This window comes from Trichomycterus rosablanca, chromosome 3, assembly GCF_030014385.1.
Source record: "Trichomycterus rosablanca isolate fTriRos1 chromosome 3, fTriRos1.hap1, whole genome shotgun sequence".
NCBI classification, from domain to species: domain Eukaryota; kingdom Metazoa; phylum Chordata; class Actinopteri; order Siluriformes; family Trichomycteridae; genus Trichomycterus; species Trichomycterus rosablanca.
The window spans coordinates 12,889,896-12,913,292 of record NC_085990.1 but is presented as its reverse complement, the minus strand read 5'-3'; the positions used below and the strand labels follow the sequence as shown (position 1 = coordinate 12,913,292).

Sequence of the window (23,397 nt, the reverse complement as noted above, 5' to 3'; positions counted from 1 at the left end):
ATCTGTATTTATTATTGTTCACATTACTGACTACGCTACCCCGCGTTCTTTTGCCGTAAAAGTCACATGGCTTCTAGCGAAGGTCAATGTTAGTTGCCATGACTACGATGTCAACGGTTGCCACTTAAAGGCGCAGGACTCCCATTACACTAGTACAGTCTCTGTAATGACTCAACCCATCACAACAATCGTACAGTCGTTTATGCTCTCGCTGCCTGCCGACATTATTTTTTGTTCATTGCCCACAGATCACTTAACCCTGGGGTGTCAAACTCACGGCCCGCGGGCCACATCCGTGAGTTTGACACCCCAGGGTTAAGTGATCTGTGGGCAATGAACAAAAAATAATGTCGGCAGGCAGCTGAAATACTTTCAATAAAATATATGATTTTGGAATAGGATGTCCAACAAGCTTATGGTAAAGTGTCCACATAGTTTTGGTTATATAGTGTATATGCTCAGATGTTTTAATAACATGGTTGAAATATTTCCACAGACCCTAAATAGATTAAAAATAGCTGTGTTCAAAAGGGTACAACAGTACAACAGAGGCAGTACAATAGACGTTCACTCAGTGGTGCCAGGTTCAGTCTGACCCATATCACCAGTCGAACCCCACACAGCCTGGCAGAGAAATCTGCAAATCATGACTAAAAAGGCCACTATTCTCTCTCTGTCCTTGTCGTGACCCTCTGTTTTTCTCCCCTCCCATACGTTCAGCCTCTCTTCTACGCTCTACTTCCTCTCTCGGCTCTTATTACATTACAAAATGTCGGCTATCGATCTTCAGGGTTCTTCAGAGAGAATCTCATCTGCCCTGCATGAATACCAGACCTAATTAGATTCCTCTTGACCCTCAGCATTACTATACATAGACACCTTAGTATTCTTCTAGAGCGCTGGAGAGGAAAAAAGAAACCTACCACAATATACTCAACCTGCCAGGATTATAAAATTTAATCTGATGATTAATAGTCGTACATTTATTTTTCTTTAGTAAGCACTTGGTCCTGATAGGGGGCGTCATAGTTTCAAAGCCTTCCCAAAAACGCAAAGCAAAAATACATCCACCAATTTATTGCAGGGCAACACACTTACCTATTGACTCTCTCGCCCACACCTAGGAGCATGTTAAAGCAGCAAATTATAAAACTATAAGGCCAAAAAGTTGTAGACACCTTACCTGATCAAGTTCCAGAGTTTTAGCTACACACATTGCTACCGAGTGTATAAAATCAATTTTTTAAAATAATTTAAATGAATGTGCTTTACACATGTATGAACACCTATCCAGACTCCTGTCAAGCCTCGTCAGTTGGGGGTTAGTATGCTAAACCACTTTACCACCCAAGCGCCTGGACACAATCCTTTTGAATCGTAACTTTTAGATGAATCCGCAAAAAATAATCTTTCACAAGTTTTTTTGAATACCATTTTCAACAAAAAACATTTCAATGCCCCAGGAGTCCCAAAAACTCTGAACATCAACAGAACCTAACATCAACAGACCACGTACCATCCCTCAAACGTCTGTATGAATGGCTAGTAAAATTCTCTAGCTGCCTACTGCTAAAACAAAATTTTAAATGAATTGAATTGTTACAAAGTAAATTACAAAAAAATTAGTCAAGGGGGATGTGTGACAGCCTCGGTCCCCCTCAATCAAGGCTATGGGTGGGGGTGGCGGCAGTGACGAGAAACAAATAACCCCCAATTAGACACAACCGGATTGGGTAAAAAAAGTGAATAAAAAAAAAAAAAGAATAAATAAGTGAGAATTTGTATAAATGTATTATTATTTGATATTAATACGAATTATTATTATTATTAGCCAACTCAATAGATTCTCACCATCATTGTCGATAGCAAATGGAACACTGGGTGTGATGATGTCATAGAAGCAGATCTGACTGTACTGAGGTGAGCAGTCGGCATCCAGGGCTACAACACGTACAATGCGATCAAAGAGACGACCTTCAGGGACGGATGCTTCGTAACGGTGCTCCACAAACACAGGGGAGAATTCGTTCACGTCGTTCACACGAACATGAACCGTGGCCCTGTGGGACAAGAGACGCTTATGAACAATTAGAAAATAGTATAATTAATAAAAACCTCATAGAAACATCCACTTTTCACAAAATAAATATTTTATAGCAATTTTAACTCTTACTTGTGTGACTTCTTGCTGTTGGTGCCATCAGGACCTTCTCCACAGTCATAAGCCTGGATGGTGAAGCTGTGTTCTCTCTGACTCTCGCAGTCCAGTGGCTCTTTAGAACGAACCAGACCCTCACCAGTTGAACGGTCCAACACTACAGCCTCAAACTGAGCCGCTCCAGAACCACCCGGTCCATTGTGAATCCGGAATCCACAGATCTCACCTAAAGAATAAAGATTAACAGATAGAACAAGAAGTGGTGGACAGAAGGAAGGAAGAAAGGAAGGAAAGAAAGAAGCACAACATTGAGGAATAGAGTAAGGAAAAGGGAAGAAAAGAAAAAAGGAAGGAAGGGGGGAGGAAGAAAGGAAGGAAGGAAAAAAGGAAGGAACGAAGGAACGAAGGAAGGAACGGAGAAGGAAAAAAGGGAAAGAAGGATGGAAAGAATGAAGGCAGAAAAGAGAAAAAAGGAAGGAAGAAAAAAAAGAAAGAAGAAGGGATGGAAGAAAGGAAGGAAGGAATGAAGGAAGGAAGGAAAAAGGGAATGATAGAAGGAAGGAAGAAATAAAGAAAAGAATAAAGAAATAAAGGAGAAAGGAAGAAAAAGAAGGTAGGAAGAAAGGAATGAAGGAAGGAAAAAGGAAAGGAAGGTAGAAGTAAAGGAAGGAAGGAAGGAAGGAAGGAAGAAAGGAAGGAAGGAAAAGGGAAGGAAGAAGTAAAAGAATGGAGGAAGGAAAGAAAGAAGGAATGATAGAAGGAAGGAAGAAATAAAGAAAAGAATAAAAAAAGAAAGGAAGGAGAAAGGAAGAAAAGGAAGGAAGGAAGAAAGGAAGGAGAGAGTGTAGGAAGGAAGGAATGACGGAAGGAAAAAGGGAAGAATGGTAGAAGTAAAGGAAGGAAAGAAGGAAGGAAAAAGGAAAGAATGGTAGAAGAATGAAGGAAGGAAAAAGGGAAGGAAGGTAGAAGAATGAAGGAAGGAAAAAGGGAAGGAAGGTAGAAGTAAAGGAAGCAAGGAAGGAAGGAAGGAAGGAAGGAAGGAAGGAAGGAAAAAGGGAAGGAAGGAAGTAAAGGAAGGAAGGAATAAAGAAAGGAAGGAAGGAACAAACGCAAAAGGGAAGGAAGGTAGAAGTAAAGGAAGGAAGGAAGGAAGGAAGGAAGGAAGGAAGGAAGGAAGGAAGGAAAAAGGGAAGGAAGGCAGAAGTAAGGGAAGGAAGGCAGAAGTAAAGGAAACAAGGAAGGAAGGAAGGAAGGAAGGAAGGAAGGAAGGAAGGAAGGAAGGAAAAAGGGAAGGAAGAGGTAAGGAAGGAAGGAAGGAAAGAAGGAATGATAGAAGAAAGGAAGGAAGAAATAAAGAAAAAAATGAAGCAATAAAGGAAGCAGAAAGGAAGAGAAAGGAAGAAAAAGAAGGAAAAAAATAAGAAAGGAGGGAAGAAAGAAGGAATGAAAAAGTTAGGTAGGAGGGAATCAAGGAAGGAAAAAGGAGGCAATGGAGGAAGGAATCAAGGAAGAAGGGAAGTAAGTAAATAAGGAAGGAAGGAAGGATGGAAGGACAGAATGGAAAAAGGAAAAAGGGATGGATGGAAAGAAGGAAGGGAGGGAGGAAGAAAGGATGGAACAAGGATGAAGGAAGGAAAGAATGAAGGAAGAAGGAAAAGAGGGAAGAAAAGAAAAAAGGAACAAAAAAAGAAAGAAAATAATAAAGGAAGGAAGGAATAAAGAAAGGAAGGAACGAAGAAAGGAAAAGGGAAAAAGAGAAGGAAAAAAGGAATGAAGGAGGAAAAGAGATAAAAAGAAGGAAGAAAGAAAGTAAAGAAAGAAAGAAGGAAGCAAAAAAAGAAGAAATAATAAAGGAAGGAAAGAATGAAAGACGGGGTTAAGACATCTGTGTTCGACTACTAATAATATTAAAATGACAATAACAATAATAATTATAATTATATTACCCACAGTCTTAATTATGATATTAATATTACTGTAATCATATATACCACATACAATGGAAAGGAGGTCCTGAATTCAGTAGTAGTTACATGTCAGTATTTCTGTAGTTCATGGCATGATGCTGTTTGCTCTGTAACCATGCTACAGGTGTGTGCTCGCCTCCAGAAACCTTCAAACACTCAGAAATAATCGTACCACTGTGGATGATTGGCCTGCAGAGAGGGCAGGTCACCCATCTAATCCCTCTGCAATTTTGGGTAATTTGAGTAAACACTGATGTGTAATTACTTACTGTGGCACCAAACTGACCCACTCGTTCCTCAGTGTTTATAAACGGAACCCGAGTGTGTCTGGGTAATGATAGTGGAACAACAGGAAGTAGCAGTGGAGTTATTACAGTGAATTAATTGGTTATTACGGTAAATGACTGAGTTATTACAGTGGTTTGGCAACTAAAATCTGATTTGTGTAATTAGATTATATGGCTGCCTTCCAAAAATAATTTTCATTTAAAATAGCCAGTGAAAGCTTAATTAATAAATTACGAAACTACTGACTATTAACTTGTTTGTACCCATATAAATAAGGTTATTCAATTTACACCATCAAATTCTGCTTGAGCCAATCTTGTAAAACTTGTCACTTCTTTACTATTCTATTTATTTCTTTACTGTTCTTTACTTCGTTCTGTTTAATTCTTTATTAGTACCTTAAAATAAATACCATTTCTGATATTTTGTCCAGCCTCTGTATATCACAATACCAAGATCATTTATTCCATTTACTCAATCCTACTGTACAAAAATATTTGTGGGTAAAATAATACAGCAGCAAATATTTAATGCTGTGTGTGTTACCCGCATAGTGAAGAGGAGCGTCCTTATCCAGGGCAAACAGAGGTGGGTTGAGCAGGACGGTGTTGTCGTTCTCCATGACGATGCCCTGGTACTCGGTCTCGATCCATGGCTTGTGTTTGTTGGCTGAGAAAGTGCAAGGAAGGTAAGTCTATATATAAGTAGTGATAATATGCATCTCTCACACTCAGCATACAAACTCATCATACAAATAAGCAATTAGCATCCCTAGCAGCAGGAAGCTAGGCTTGTTTAGAGGTGCAAAAAAACACAGCATAGATGTGGGGAAGAAAACATCTGGTTGTATGAATCATATCTCAGTATTTGGGCAACATGCATCAATAGAACATAACAGAACTGAATGCTGAGGTCAGTTCTCTACTATCAAGTAAGAGTCATTAAAAATCAATACAAACGTATTCTGACTGATCTCAGAACTAACAGCATGACAGGTTTCTATTGTGATGGGAGTGGTCTCTTGCAAGATGACAGTGATGCCACAGAAAATTCCAACATGGCTTAAGAGATGACTTATTTGTCTCATGAGTTTAAATCACCCAATTTCTACTTAATTCAACACATATGGGAGATTTTAAACTAGTGTCTTAGACTGCACTCTTAACCATCATGAAAACACCAATTGAGGGAAGATCTTTAGGACTGGTGTCCCATCCATTAAGTACAGTTGAGGTACGGAACCCATTACTCATTTATATTAAAGGTGTTCTGGCAATTTGTGGTGGCCCAAAATTTTATTAAGACACTTTATGTTGTATTTTCCTTTAATTTGGCCATACAAAATATACATACATATATACTGTACACTAAATGGTCGAAGGTATGTGTGCGCAATGTGTAGACACTGAACTTGGACATCCCATTCCAAAACCATGGCCGTTATTATGGAGTTGTGGTCATCCCATTCCAAAACCATGGCCGTTATTATGGAGTTGTGGTCATCCCATTTCAAAACCATGGCCGTTATTCATCCCATTCCAAAACCATGGCCGTTATTATGGAGTTGTGGTAATCCCATTTCAAAACCATGTCCGTTATTATGGAGTTGTGGTCATCCCATTCCAAAACCATGGCCGTTATTATAGAGTTGTGGTCATTCCATTTTAAAACCATGGCCGTTATTATGGAGTTGTAGTCATCCCATTCCAAAACCATGGCCGATATTATGGAGTTGTGGTCATCCCATTCCAAAACCATGGCCGCTATTATGGAGTTGTGGTCATCACATTCCAAAACCATGGCCGCTATTATGGAGTTGTGGTCATCACATTTTAAAACCATGGCCGTTATTATAGAGTTGTGGTCATTCCATTTTAAAACCATGGCCGTTATTATGGAGTTGTAGTCATCCCATTCCAAAACCATGGCCGATATTATGGAGTTGTGGTCATCCCATTCCAAAACCATGGCCGCTATTATGGAGTTGTGGTCATCACATTTTAAAACCATGGCCGTGATTATGGAGTTGTGGTCATCCCATTTCAAAACCATGGCCGTTATTATGGAGTTGTGGTCATCCCATTCCAAAACCATGGCCGTTATTATGCAGTTGTGGTCATCCCATTTCAAAACCATGGCCGTTATTATGGAGTTGTGGTCATCCCATTCCAAAACCATGGCCGTTATTATGGAGTTGTGGTCAATCCCATTCCAAAACCATGGCCGTTATTATGGAGTTGTGGTCATCCCATTCCAAAACCATGGCCGCTATTATGGAGTTGTGGTCATCCCATTCCAAAACCATGGCCGTTATTATGGAGTTGTGGTCATCCCATTCCAAAACCATGGCCGCTATTATGGAGTTGTGGTCATCCCATTCCAAAACCATGGCCGTTATTATAGAGTTGTGGTCATTCCATTCCAAAACCATGGCCGTTATTATGGAGTTGTGGTCATCCCATTCCAAAACCATGGCCGTTATTATGGAGTTGTGGTCATCCCATTCCAAAACCATGGCCGTTATTATGGAGTTGTGGTCATCCCATTCCAAAACCATGGCCGCTATTATGGAGTTGTGGTCATCCCATTCCAAAACCATGTCCGTTATTATGGAGTTGTGGTCATCCCATTCCAAAACCATGGCCGCTATTATGGAGTTGTGGTCATCCCATTCCAAAACCATGGCCATCCACAAAATTTTTATATGTGTCTTTAGAAATTTGTTCCCATTCAGTCAAAAGAGCATTTGTGAGGTCAGTCACTGACGTTGGTTTGATCCTCACTTCAATCCCCGTCGTCATTTTTCTGGATACTCTAATTGTTTTCACATCTCAGAGCAATGCGGAAGGTGGATTGGTAACTTTGTAAATTTGAGTACTGTGTCATTTTGGAATTGATTTGTGCCCAGGGTGTGTTTCTGCCTTGACCCCCAGTGGTCCAATTTGCCCTGCTGTAATGTAACTGAAGCTGTTATCTGTATCTATATTAATCTGTATTCTGGAGGTCTGTAACATGATGTAGCGTTCCTTTCTTCCAGAAGATCATAAGGATTTATCATCAGCAACGGATGACCTTGTCCTCATCATATTTCACCTCTGTTTTTTCTTCTGGTCTTTTTATCTGCCTCGTCCCTCCTCCGTCATCCTTCTTCCGTCCCTCCGACCCTGTCCATAATGTTGCATTAATCTGGTCATCAGGCTTCTGGATTATGGACTGAGACACGGTACACAGACTCTCTCCATCACTCATCGTGGACATTTCATTTCTCTGGGTTAAAGACATTTCTTAGCTTTCATTCTGTCATTCCCTGTGAGGTCAATATTCTGTGGACATCTCTTTCTACTATTCAGGTTAGTTTCTGTTTTTTAACTAACAAGTGTATTAAATTAATAATATAGAACAAATTATATGTCTTTAACATTGTTGCATCAGTTTGGGGTAGGTCCTTGAGCATCCTGTCTCTTGATCCATGCTCAATAATCCAGGTACACAAATCCACAAAGTTGAATCAGTTCATCTGGACGCAAAGTTTGGTGTCCAGAGCAGCCCAATGAATGCCTTTGGGTAAAGTTATTCAATAAAAGTCCAAACTTTGCATCCAGATGAACTGATTCAACTATGTGGATGAGCATCCTGTCATCCAAAATCTGTACCTGACCTTAGAAATGATTTTTTAAGTGAATATAAATTTCCGCTGGCATCAACCCATACTGTGTCCCACAAATTTTATAGCTTCATTGTCTGGGAAAGGTTCCAATCCACATAACCTTAGAACACTTACTGACAACAGGTGCATAAAACCAGGTAAATTCTTATAGAGAAACATTGGCAGCAGAAGGGTCTCATACTGACACAGTGAAAGACTCAGTAGCTTCTGAAGTGGCACTGTTGTCACTACTAACAAGGCAGTTCTGTGTAAAAGTGCTAAAGTGTGTCATATCATCTTACTTCTACCTAGTATCAAAGTTGCACTTGAAGCAATGTAAGCTCAACAGCTTTTTGTCAGGATCTTAAGGCCAGTGGAATTCCACCGATTCAACCGTTACCAGAGATTTCTTAGCTAGACCATAGGAACTGGTCTAAACCAGCTAGAACTGGGTGTTGGAGGTTATAAAATGAAATTGACACCATTCTTGTCACATACACCACTTTCCAGTAACATTCCATTGTAGCAGTATTCCTGGAATATTGGAATATGACTACAGGCAATCATGCCCTAAGCATATACACCGATCAGCCATAACATTAAAACCACCTCCTTGTTTCTACACTCACTGTCCATTTTATCAGCTCCACTTACCATATAGAAGCACTTTGTAGTTCTACAATTACTGACTGTAGTCCATCTATTTCTCTACATACTTTTTTAGTCTGCTTTCACACTGTCCACTCTATTAGACACTCTTACCTGGTTGGACCACCTTGTAGATGTAAAGTCAGAGACGATCGCTCATCTTTTGCTGCTGTTTGAGTTGGTCATCTTCTAGACCTTCATCAGTGGTCACAGGACGCTGCCCACGGGGCACGGTTGGCTGGATATATTTTTGGTTGGTGGACTATTCTCAGTCCTGCAGTGACAGTGAGGTGTTTAAAAACTCCATCAGCACTGCTGTGTCTTATCCACTCATACCAGCACAACACACACTAACACACCACCACCATGTCAGTGTCACTGCAGTGCTGAGAATGATCCACCAACGAAATAATACCTACTCTGTGGTGGTCCTGTGGGGGTCCTGACCATTGAATAACAGGGTGAAAGCAGGCTAAAAAGGTATGTAGAGAAACAGATGGACTACAGTCAGTAATTGTAGAACTACAAAGTGCTTCTATATGGTAAGTGGAGCTGATAAAATGGACAGTGAGTGTAGAAGCAAGGAGGTGGTTTTAATGTTATGGCTGATTGGTGTATACACGTTCTAAGTAGTAATTGATTATGTAGTATATTAATACTTCTAGTGTAAATTAAAAAAAAAATTCTTTCACAAATTATGTTTGATGGCTAACTTTAGATTTTCCAATTGCCAGGAAAAAAACTGTACATTTGGCCACCTATGTGCCAGTGTAAATTTTGGAAAAGGAGGTATAATGGTCTGGACTGGTTGATTGGCTTTTGTTTTAGGGGGGTGCCGGACGGATGCAATTACGGCCTCTTCTGGCTGATTGATGGTGCCTGCACAGAGTCGAGGGATAATGTGGACAGGGTGTGTCTCTCTGTACACAAAGCTGATCCACATATTAACTCGCCTCGTGCAGGTGAAAAGATGAAGTCGGCTACTGCACTAGTGTCGGAGGGGGTGTGTGTCAGTCTCGGCTCTCCTCAACCAGGGTGGAGATCAATATCAGTAGAGAGGAAGCGTAATGCAATCGGGTAATTGGTTATGACTAGATTGGGAGAAACCTACTTACTTAGGTGTCCTGACCTCAACACTAACACCTTCGCAGTGGTGTATACTAACAAAGTAATAATACTTCGTTACAGTACTTAAGTAGTTTTTTGAAGTACTTGTACTTTACGGGAGTATAAAAATTTTCGGCAACTTTCACTTTTACTCCACTACATTTTCTAAAGAAATTGTGTACTTTTACTCCGATACATTCGCTGTATGTAAATTCGTTACTCGTTACTACAAAATGAAAGTTAAATGATGTGAGATGTGTGACGGACTGCACGCTGGTTTGGTGAGTTTTCTAAAAGTGCATCGTTCACCCAAAGACACGCAAATATGGACGTTTCAGAAGCTCCAACACACTGATGTAAGTTAACAATGATTAACAAAGTAACATTGTTCAGATATCTACCTACCATTTTTACCGATTACATTCGAAGCACAAATAAAACGTTTCACTAAATTTGTTTGGAATTCATTGACTGCAAAACTCATGAAGACACGTCCATTATTTTTAAAAACTCACCTACGGACAAATATTTCCTCAGATAACTTCTGTATTAGACCGGCAGAGGAGAGATTCATGGTGCTGAGGAACATGCAGCACGTCTTTAACCCTTTAATGATCTCAACAAAAACTCAGCTTATCCAACTTATTATTAATGATTTTCAGCTGTTGGCTTCAAGTTAGAAATGGTGTTTTCTTAAATTAAGAATACCAATATTTTTTTAGTTTAACACATGCCATTCAGTGAGCAGATACAGCCCCAAAAAAGATGATTTAAATACAGCTTATTTTACTCAAATATTTTGATTTAAATTAATGGTAGAACAGATCATTAAAGGGATAAAAGTGCCACACGTTTTGTTAAACTCTCCTGAGTTTTGCTTTAAATTAATTATGCCAAAATTATTTTTTTGTCATTGAAATATACTACCCAAATAAAAAAAGACAGTATAGAAAATGAAATAAAATAGATGCAGTGTTTCTTACATTTACATCGACTCACATTCTACAAACGTTGGAACAGGAACATTTAGGGCTAGTAATAAGTTAAAAAAACAACTAAATAATGTCATGATTTCAAACAGGTGATGTCAAAAGTTGATTATGATCATGAGTTGACACAAATCATGTTCAGATGAAAGGAAGAAAACAGGTTAATTGTTAAGGTGGTTTACAGGCTTAAAAGAACAATCTTTATATTTAAAATGACCGCTTCCATTTATACTAACAGCTTTTACTTTTACTTCTACTTTTAATACTTAAGTACATTTAATATCAAGTTACTTTTTGATACTTAAGTACATTAAACATCAGATACTTTTAGACTTTTACTCAAGTAATATTCTAAAAGGTGACTTTTACTTCTATCAAAGTAAATTTCTGGTAAGATACTTGTACTTTTACTCAAGTATGGCCTTCCGGTACTTTATACACCACTGCACCTTTGTATAAACTGGAACACAGTCTTTGCCTGAGCCCAACACCAGTTCTGGAGCTTACTAATGCTCACGGAAATGAATCCCAGCAGTCCTGATCGTGTGTCCATCAATTTTTGGCCATATAGTGTGCTTTACGTGCACGCATCAAGTCAAATCTCTTTTACAGTACTTACATCATTGCTTGGTCCTACATACCAACAATACACACAAAACACGTGCAAATAGTTTAAAAGGTCAAGGGTCAGTACTGGTCTAGAATAGACACTGCAAAAGCTTCATTTACTCAAACAATCATGTATTCACGTCACTTATAACGGGCATGCAAACGGACGGAGGCCACTGACCTTTGTTGCCATGGGCAATGGCAGTCAAGCAAAGGAGGAGTAAGGAGATGAAACTCATTCCGACCATCTGAGGGAGGAAGGGACAGTGAGAAGGGAAAGAACATGGAAGAAGACATGCATTAAACTGATGTAAGCCAGAACAAGATAAGGCAGAGCATAGACAGCAATAAGAACAGTGGAAATACACACACATCAGCGCTGCTATAGCACACCGGGGTCTCGTCACCTTTTAACAGGCACTTTATTACCACTTAATTACTATCCTTAAATAAAGCAATGGTATTGATTACTCAGCACCCTCCCCCTATTCCACCAACCTTCATCCCATGAGATCATGCTAGTGTGTATTCGGCTCCATGATCCACACGCAATATATCTGTGCTTAAAATGTGAAAGCCTGTTGGATGGTCCTGGTCTATATATCTTCATGGTATATACAGTATGCTATGACACCATCTACTATGTATACATATTAGGTTAGGTGTCTTTATTAGCACATTAATTAAAAATATTAACATTATATTAACATTAAAAATATTATTTAGTATTATGTTTTGCCTTTGTGTTCAATGCTTCAGTGTTCTTAATCAGGTCTCTACTATTCTTGCATATTATTTAGTACGCTTAGTATGTAGGATGGTCAGTGTGTCCTCTTCGATGCATAATGCTTTAGTTGTAGATCCATGTTAGCATAGCTGCTCGATAGTATAAAGTTGCATGCTATTAGTTGGATGGTCTAGCCCTATGGTATAATATATGATAAAATACTGTATTTTAATATTAATATTATTTAGGCTGTATGCCTTTTTGTGTTTTGGTACAAGTCATTACAGACTCCTGCAGTAGACTGTTCAGCAGAATCACAAATACATTCATTTTTAATGCTATTGTAATACAGGATGATACTACCTATACTTGTTTAACTGTTGTCACTTAGTTTGTGGTTAAAAGCACACAAATGGTCTAGGTGTCCAATATCCAATTTCAGCGGTAAAACACGCTAGCACACCAGAGCTGACATTATGAACTAGTCGGTTCAAAATTCAGCTCTGCCATCCGGCAGGATGGGCGCCTTCACGAACAATGATTGGCTTTTGTTTTGGGGGGTGCTGGACGGGACCTCATAACTGATGCATGGTGCTGGTGGTGCCTCCACAGAGTCAAGGGATAATGTGGACAGGGTGTGTCTCTCTGTACACAAAGCTGATCCACATATGAACTCGCCTCGTGCAGGTGAAAAGATGCAGTCGGCTACTGCACTAGTGTGTCAGTCTCGGCTCTCCTCAACCAGGGTGGAGATCAACATCAGTAGAGAGGAAGCATAATGCAATCGGGTAATTGGTTATGACTAGATTGGGAGAAAAATGTTAGCATAGCTGCTCAGCAGTATACAGTTGCATGCTATTAGTTGGATGGTCTAGCTCTTAGGGTCGGGCACCTATGGTATAGTATATGATATAATACTGTATTTTAATATTAATATTATTTAAGGCTGTATGACTTTTTGTGTTTTGGTACAAGTCATTACAGACTCCTGCAGTAGACTGTTCAGCAGAATCACAAATACATTCATTTTTAATGCTACTGTAATACAGTATGATACTTGTTTAACTGTTGTCACTTGTGGTTTGTGGTTAAAAGCACACAAATGGTCTAGGTGTCCAATATCACACAAGATACTAGCGCATATTCATGTGTGTAGTCTGTGCGTAGTATTTGAATACATTACTCAAACTGAACATGTATTGTCCCTTATGGCTTCCCATAGAATCTAGGCCACGTATCTCTCACGACCAAATAGAGGTGAATGTTCATTATGATCCATTTAATGTACAAAGCTTTTACTTATATGTCTCTATTATCATTAAATTCCACTTTAATACATTGCATGCTAATAGCTGGATGGTTTAGCTCTTAGGCTCAGGCACATATGCTATAATATATGATATGCTCTATTTAAACACATTACTTTTCATGGAACAAGCTTAAGCACCTATATGAAGCAAAAGATGGGACGTTCTGTAAAATGCATCAAAACAAGAATCTGTAATGTGTTCATTCTCTTGCCAATCTCTTTTATCTTTATTTAATATTATTGTAATTATATCCCTGAACACGGGTCTCCCTGAACAACTTAACTGTATGTTGTAACTATAAACAAATTTCAAATTCGAATGCCTGCAACATATTCAAAAAAGTTGGGACAGAGGCGTGTTTACCACTGCATTTCATCATCTTTTTATTAATAAGACTTTAATGGTTTAGGAACCGAAAACACTAATTATTGCAGTTTTGCTAATGGAATTTTGGATTTAACAGTCGGTGGTCACGAGTGTCTAAATCTCCTCTTCTGAGTCTCCATATATTTTCAATAAGCGAAATTTCTGGACTGCAAGCAGGGAAAAGACGTCGCCTTGGTAGCAGCATGTCTCACTAAAATAGCAATATTCCCCTCTGAATTAAAGGTACCTTCACATATATGCGGGTCTCCTATGCCATGGGCACTGATGCATTCCCATATCGTGATAGACTTTGGCTTATGCATCTTTCGCTTATATTAGTCGCTAGGTCCTTTTTGGCTTTGACACATCTATGCTGACTGAGAGCTCGAAGGTCACTCACATTCAACATTTGTGGCCTTGCCCTACACAGACAGAGAGTTATTCCACTTACCTGAATCTTTTTAAAATAATATGTGCAGTAGATGAAGAAAGGCTTAAATTATTCACAATCATGATGAAAAATGTTCTTTTTGTACTAAATGGTAATTCTGTCATGAAGTTTGGCACAAAGTGATGAGCCATGACCCATCTTTGCTTGCAAAGAATAAGCCTTTGGTGGATCCATCAAATTAAAAATGTGTGTACGTTTACAAAATACAATCAAGTTGTACTTTTGTCGGTTAATAAAGCATTTTTTGATGGTCTGGTTTGACTGAATATCATGTAGCTCGCATTATAATCTATATCAGACAGAATGCTGAGACTTTATATAAATTTTGGAAATCAGACTATCATGTTTGTTTGTTTGTTTGTTTATTAGGATTTTAACGTCATGTTTTACACTTTGGTTACATTCATGACAGGAACGGTAGTTACTCATTACACAAGATTTATCAATTCACAAGGTTATATCGAACACAGACTTACTATCAATCTAGTGTCTCTAATTCACCTCACTTGCATTTCTTTGGACTGTGGGAGGAAACCCACACAGACACGGGGAGAACATGCAAACTCCACACAGAAAGGACCCAGACCGCCCCATCTGTGAATCGAACCCAGGACCTTCTTGCTGTGAGGCGACAGTGCTACCCACTTAGCAACCGTGCCGCCCGACTATTATGTAATGATACATTGAAATGAAACCAAGTTGACCACAATGGTGTCGCAATAAAAGCCAATATCTGTATGTATGCTGAAAACAGCTGAACTGATTTTACCTGTTTCAAATAAGTAAATCATTTTCACATGAATAAAATGTTTTTATTACATTTTTTATTGGTTTGTCCTCCGTCCCAGTCTAGGTTATTCCCAAACTCAGATGTCACATTTGCGTCCAATATATAATTCTCCTTATTCTTAACAGCTGTGCCTGATTTATCGAACCCTGGCATCATTCTTTTTAGCATCTAGTCCATTCAGACATTACATAATGCTGGACTATAGCAGTTGAGCTTCTTCGATAGCTTAGTTAATAGAGCACACATTCTTTTAAGGCAGTGGTTGGTCAGTGGGTAAGGTACCAACAAGTTGCCACTGCTAGTCCCTTCAGTTGCTTGCAGTTGCTATTTAGTCATAATTGTTGTTACGTTAAATAAACATGTCTGCTAAATAACGTAAAACTACTATTTTTTTCTGCAAATGGTGGTGGGTTTTGGGAAAAAAGTCTCAAAACTAAAAAGACTGATAAATGTCTTTTACTGTTTTGTGTTCAGAGTAGGGTGTCTTTTTTTTTTTTTTTTTTAATGGTAACACGGAAACCTATTTTAACAAAGGAATCCCAGTATTAATGACACATTCAACATAGGATCAGAAAATTATTTTTTTCAGAGTGTTTAGCAAATTTTCCAATATTATCTGGAGAACCACCTTGAAATGCTTGGCATAGCACTAGTGGTACTCCTACCACATTTTGAGAACCACTGCATTCCATCAACCCAACAGTGCTTTCCAGTAAATCAACACAATAACAAAATTAAAGTTGCACTGCATATTTAATACAATCAACAAAACACAATGAATGATTCACACTGAATTACAAGAATAGTTTAATTTAAGCAAGTGCATCAAACCCCTGAGAACACAACACCTAAAATAACACAGATCCTGACTGTCTCTTTTATTTAATCACATTTTCGACAGACATGCTAAAAAAAGCCTTGCTTTCTTAAATGAAAAAAGGTAGACCACTTATTTTACCAGCTAGTCAAAAGTTTTAAAAATGTCCAATGTTTATGAAGGTTACCTTGTAACACTGTAAATCTACCCATTACACATTCGAGTAAACTGTTGTGTTGGTACATTCATTATTCATTCTGGTGTGTTGTGTGCCACATTTATTTCCGTATAAGTTACCCAGGCCACGTCCCAAAGCCCCTATTCTTCTAACTGATTTCGACTCCTGTTAGCCATATGGATAGTGTTTCTCTAGAACATCCTGCCTTCCGTAAAATGCTATTTTTTCAGATTCTCCTCCTAAGGTGCCATACCAACATGCTGCAATCCCTGGCCCGGATGCCTGTAGTGTTTTCATAGCAAAATGAAGTTGAGACTTTATGTATTATTTAAATAGCTTTATTGCAGAATGTGCCGAACATCACTTCACTGCCTAGATAATGATAAAATGATTCTATTCAGTTTGTGATATTTAAATATGTACATACAGGTCACTAATTAAATTTAAATATAATTTTTGTTGTTATTTGGGACAGTGGTAGCCTAGTGGGTAGAGCTTTGGGCTTTCCAAAGGTTGAGAGTTTAAATCCTAGCTCTGCCATGCAGCTACTGTTGGGCCCTTGAGCAAGGCCCTTAACCCTCTCGGCTCCAGGGGCACCGTACAACGGCTGACCCTGCGCTCTGACGCAAGCTGGGATACGCAGAAAAATAATGTCGTTGTACTGTACACCTGTATATGTACATATGACAAATAAAGGAATTCTATTCTATATATTGTACGCTTTTACCTGTTATGTGCAGTACGTTTGGTAACTGCATCCATTTAGAGTCTGTGGATATCATGACAGTTTGAACTGGACTGACGTTGGCCTTAACGAAGTTCCAGAAAAAATACTTCTATAACGCTGATACAAAGGTTGCTTTGAATTTACTTGATTTAAATGTGTACATTGTGTCATTTTGCAGAGTAGCTCAATCCAGCCCACATTTCCAACCACTTATTTTAGTTAACTACATCAAATAATGGTTTATATATAAATATATATAACATCAATACTGTATATTACGTGTCGGTTGCTATAACATTTATGTGTAGTATTTGTGTTAACTGAATTTTATTTAGGACCCCTGAATATCATGACATGACAATTTAAAATGGACAGTCATTGACCTCAATGGCGTGCCAGAAAAAAAGCTGATAAAATGGATGCATGGAATGTACTTGATTCAAATGTGTAAATGGTTTCATTTTGCAGTGTAGCTCATATAGACTGCATTCTAAAACACATACTATAGTCTATATAACGGCATCAAATAATGGTACATATATATTAGGAATGTTTTTAGGAATTATCTTGCTGATGTATATCTGGTGACATGTTCTTGTATATTCTATAGCACAGGAGTAAACCTAACGTTGGGTGATCTTTCACTGGTACCTTTGTTGGCACTGGGTACTAGTCCTTTTATATAAAATAAAATCTAGTGTTGCAGAATGACATTACGTTGGATGCTCTTGCTCAGGTGCCTGTGGTGCCATACTAATCTGACATGGTATTCAGTATAGTACTATGGGTACTATCGTTTTCATCTCCATAACACCGTCCTAACATCAGGATGTAAGAATTAAGTCTGTGTGAATAATCTAAAACGCAGCATGAAGGTTAGAACAACTAGAACCCTGAGAAGATTCTGCTCGCTATGGAAGGTAAATGTATAGTGGTGCCTGTATATGCGACATCTACACTACTGATCGATTTCTCAGCCGCAACCAAACGCCGCACACAGCAAAACGCTGCACTTATCAGAATAAAACGGGCTATAAAATAAAAACGTTATTTTAAAAAGAAGGCGGACATTACCGTGAGATGCGAGTCGACACCCGAGTCGATACCCGAATCAGCCTTCGGTGCGCCTCTGTCACCTGCGCACTGACAGGAGCGTGTCTAACAGGTGCGCGCGCACGCGCCTCGTCTGTCCTGATGGAAAACCGTTCGTTCGAATCGGTGAATAATATATCGAACCAGGATTTTATGGTTGAAGGGATGGTTGGACGCTCTTGCGTACAGGTTTGTATTTGGCTGGCACCGTACGAGAAGGAATAAAAAAAATCGGTCGCACGATATAACAGCGCCGCCAGCGAGCCCCGCCCTTAGAGCGTTTCTTAAACCCCGCCCACACTGCGTCTCTCTCACTCAGACACACACACACACTAACTCCCATCTCTCATACACACACACATACACACACACACACACACTAACTCCCATCTCTCATACACACACACACACATATGAGCTTCAGAGCTCATATATAGCAAAAAGAAGTGAGGACCGGCATTTTGGTCCTCACTTCCCAAAATGTCCTCACAACATGGAAGTTTGTCTTGCGGTGGTCCTCACAAAGATAGTAAGACCAACACACACACACACTAACTCCCATCTCTCATACACACACACATACACACACACACACTAACTCCCATCTCTCATACACACACACACACTAAACCCCTTTCTCATACACACACACACTAACTCCCATCTCTCATACACACACACACACACACTAACCCCCTCTCTTATATACACACACACTAAACCCCTTTCTCATACACACACACTAACTCCCATCTCTCATACACACACACACTAACCCCCTCTCTTATATACACACACACACACTAAACCCCTTTCTCACACACACACACACACACACACTAACTCCCATCTCTCATACACACACACATACACACACACACACACACACTAACCCCCTCTCTCATACACACACACACACTAACCCCCTCTCTTATATACACACACACTAAACCCCTTTCTCATACACACACACACACACACACACACTAACTCCCATCTCTCATACACACACACACACACACACTAACCCCCTCTCTTATATACACACGCACACTAAACCCCTTTCTCGTACACACACACACACACACACACTAACTCCCATCTCTCATACACACACACACACACACACACACTAACTCCCATCTCTCATACACACACACACACACACACACACTAACTCCCATCTCTCATACACACACACACACACACACTAACCCCCTCTCTTATATACACACACACACTAAACCCCTTTCTCATACACACACACACACTAACTCCCATCTCTCATACACACACACACACACACACTAACTCCCATCTCTCATACACACACACACACACTAACCCCCTCTCTTATACACACACACACACTAAACCCCTTTCTCATACACACACACACACACACACTAACTCCCATCTCTCATACACACACACAAACACACACTAACCCCCTCTCTTATATATATACACACACACACACTAAACCCCTTTCTCATACACACACACACACACACTAACTCCCATCTCTCATACACACACACACACACTAACTCCCATCTCTCATATACACACACACACACACACACACTAACCCCTCTCTTATATACACACACACACACACACACTAAACCCCTTTCTCATACACACACACACTAACTCCCATCTCTCATACACACACACACACACACTAACCCCCTCTCTTATACACACACACACACACACACTAACTCCCATCTCTCATACACACACACACACACACACTAACCCCCTCTCTTATATACACATACACACACACACACACTAACTCCCATCTCTCATATACACACACACACACACACTAACCCCCTCTCTTATATATACAGTGTATCACAAAAGTGAGTACACCCCTCACATTTCTGCAGATATTTAAGTATATCTTTTCATGGGACAACACTGACAAAATGACACTTTGACACAATGAAAAGTAGTCTGTGTGCAGCTTATATAACAGTGTAAATTTATTCTTCCCTCAAAATAACTCAATATACAGCCATTAATGTCTAAACCACCGGCAACAAAAGTGAGTACACCCCTTAGTGAAAGTTCCTGAAGTGTCAATATTTTGTGTGGCCACCATTATTTCCCAGAACTGCCTTAACTCTCCTGGGCATGGAGTTTACCAGAGCTTCACAGGTTGCCACTGGAATGCTTTTCCACTCCTCCATGACGACATCACGGAGCTGGCGGATATTCGAGACTTTGCGCTCCTCCACCTTCCGCTTGAGGATGCCCCAAAGATGTTCTATTGGGTTTAGGTCTGGAGACATGCTTGGCCAGTCCATCACCTTTACCCTCAGCCTCTTCAATAAAGCAGTGGTCGTCTTAGAGGTGTGTTTGGGGTCATTATCATGCTGGAACACTGCCCTGCGACCCAGTTTCCGGAGGGAGGGGATCATGCTCTGCTTCAGTATTTCACAGTACATATTGGAGTTCACGTGTCCCTCAATGAAATGTAACTCCCCAACACCTGCTGCACTCATGCAGCCCCAGACCATGGCATTCCCAGCACCATGCTTGACTGTAGGCATGACACACTTATCTTTGTACTCCTCACCTGATTGCCGCCACACATGCTTGAGACCATCTGAACCAAACAAATTAATCTTGGTCTCATCAGACCATAGGACATGGTTCCAGTAATCCATGTCCTTTGTTGACATGTCTTCAGCAAACTGTTTGCGGGCTTTCTTGTGTAGAGACTTCAGAAGAGGCTTCCTTCTGGGGTGACAGCCATGCAGACCAATTTGATGTAGTGTGCGGCGTATGGTCTGAGCACTGACAGGCTGACCCCCCACCTTTTCAATCTCTGCAGCAATGCTGACAGCACTCCTGCGCCTATCTTTCAAAGACAGCAGTTGGATGTGACGCTGAGCACGTGCACTCAGCTTCTTTGGACGACCAACGCGAGGTCTGTTCTGAGTGGACCCTGCTCTTTTAAAACGCTGGATGATCTTGGCCACTGTGCTGCAGCTCAGTTTCAGGGTGTTGGCAATCTTCTTGTAGCCTTGGCCATCTTCATGTAGCGCAACAATTCGTCTTTTAAGATCCTCAGAGAGTTCTTTGCCATGAGGTGCCATGTTGGAACTTTCAGTGACCAGTATGAGAGAGTGTGAGAGCTGTACTACTAAATTGAACACACCTGCTCCCTATGCACACCTGAGACCTAGTAACACTAACAAATCACATTACATTTTGGAGGGAAAATGACAAGCAGTGCTCAATTTGGACATTTAGGGGTGTAGTCTCTTAGGGGTGTACTCACTTTTGTTGCCGGTGGTTTAGACATTAATGGCTGTATATTGAGTTATTTTGAGGGAAGAATAAATTTACACTGTTATATAAGCTGCACACAGACTACTTTTCATTGTGTCAAAGTGTCATTTTGTCAGTGTTGTCCCATGAAAAGATATACTTAAATATCTGCAGAAATGTGAGGGGTGTACTCACTTTTGTGATACACTGTATATACACACACACAGTAAACCCCTCTCTCATACACACACACACACTAACCCCCTCTCTTATACACACACACACACACACACACACTAACTCCCATCTCTCATACACACACACACACACTAACCCCCTCTCTCATACACACACACACACACACTAACCCCCTCTCTTATACACACACACACAAACTCCCATCTCTCATACACACACACACACAAACCCCCTCTCTTATATATACACACACACACACACACACACTAACTCCCATCTCTCATATACACACACACACACACTAACCCCCTCTCTTATACACACACACACACACACACTAACCCCCTCCTCTTATACACACACACACACACACACACTAAACCCCTTTCTCATACACACACACACTAACTCCCATCTCTCATACACACACACACACACTAACCCCCTCTCTCATATACACACACACACACACACACTAACCCCCTCTCTTAAACACACACACACACACACACACACTAACTCCCATCTCTCATACACACACACACACACACACACTAACCCCCTCTCTTATACACACACACACACTAACTCCCATCTCTCATACACACACACTAACCCCCTCTCTTATATACACACACACACACACTAACTCCCATCTCTCATACACACACACACACACACACACACACTAACCCCCTCTCTTATATACACACACACACTAACCCCCTCTCTCATACACACACACACACACACACACTAACCCCCTCTCTTATATACACACACACACTAACCCCCATCTCTCATACACACACACTAACCCCCTCTCTTATATACACACACACACACACACTAACTCCCATCTCTCATACACACACACACACACACACACACACTAACCCCCTCTCTTATATACACACACACACACACACACACTAACTCCCATCTCTCATACACACACATACACACACACTAACCCCCTCTCTTATATACACACACACACACACACACACACACACACACACACACTAACCCCCTCTCTTATATACACACACACACTAACTCCCATCTCTTATACACACACACACACTAACCCCCTCTCTTATATACACACACACACACACTAAACCCCTTTCTCATACACACACACACACACACACACACACACACTAACCCCCTCTCTTATACACACACACACACTAAACCCCTTTCTCATACACACACACACACACACACTAACTCCCATCTCTCATCTCTCATACACACACACACACTAACCCCCTCTCTTATATACACACACAAACACTAAACCCCTTTCTCATACACACACACACACACAAACTCCCATCTCTCATACACACACATTTGTTTGTTTCTTAATTTAGGGTCGGATACTGTGCTCAGATAATCTGCTGCACTGTAGTGTCTGTTTAGGGTCAAATAGCACTGCATTTTACTTTGAGTTTTAGTTTCAGTTTCCCAATAATTCAGATATTTAGTTCTGAGTTTTTGTGTAATTTGGTTTATTTTAATTGGGTTTGCAGATTTCTTCTGTTCCTGAGTCTTTATTGTGTTAGTGTGTGTTAGTGGTGTGGCGGCGTGTGTTAGTAATGTGTTTGTGTGTGTTATTAGGGTGTCTGTGTGTGTTAGTGGTGTATGGGTGCAGTGACTCAGGACCAGTTGGATTAGGGGACTGGTATGTTTGCTCAGCTCTTGGTGTTTCAGGGCTTTATAATGATAAGTTTGGGGGTCGCTCTCATTTAGATGGTTCCAGAAGTTAATTGCTCTTCTCTGTATGTTTATAATTAGTGGAAATCGGCCTAATTCTGCCCTGCACGCATTGTTCGTGGTGTGTCTGTGCACCTTTAGGATGCTTTTACAGAACTCTGTGTGCAGGGTCTCTAATGGATGTTTGTCCCAATTATGGAATTGATGGTGTGTAAGCGAACCCCAAACTTCACTGCCATATAGAGCAATCGGTTCAATTATTGATTCAAAAATTTTAAGCCAGATTCGAACTGGAATTTCCACGAATGTTTGA

At 40.2% G+C, this 23,397-nt stretch overlaps 1 protein-coding gene across 3 annotated transcripts in view; it reads right to left on the bottom strand.

Annotated features, from left to right (window-relative positions):
• The window catches only part of clstn3 (calsyntenin 3), a 43,508-nt gene extending 25,454 nt beyond the window's left edge, over window positions 1–18,054 (bottom strand). For 2 of the 3 annotated variants that reach the window (XM_062992720.1, XM_062992721.1), the window contains exons 1-5: window positions 17,853–18,054; window positions 11,594–11,660; window positions 4,960–5,082; window positions 2,174–2,384; window positions 1,852–2,060 (exon numbers count right to left, since the gene is read on the bottom strand). In XM_062992720.1, the coding sequence (XP_062848790.1) occupies window positions 1,852–2,060; window positions 2,174–2,384; window positions 4,960–5,082; window positions 11,594–11,660 (610 nt within the window). In that variant the 5' untranslated portion in view covers window positions 17,853–18,054. The remainder of the gene's footprint in view (window positions 1–1,851; window positions 2,061–2,173; window positions 2,385–4,959; window positions 5,083–11,593; window positions 11,661–17,852) is intronic. The other variant, XM_062992722.1, reaches the window with a different exon arrangement.
• Window positions 18,055–23,397: the final 5,343 nt, after the last annotated feature.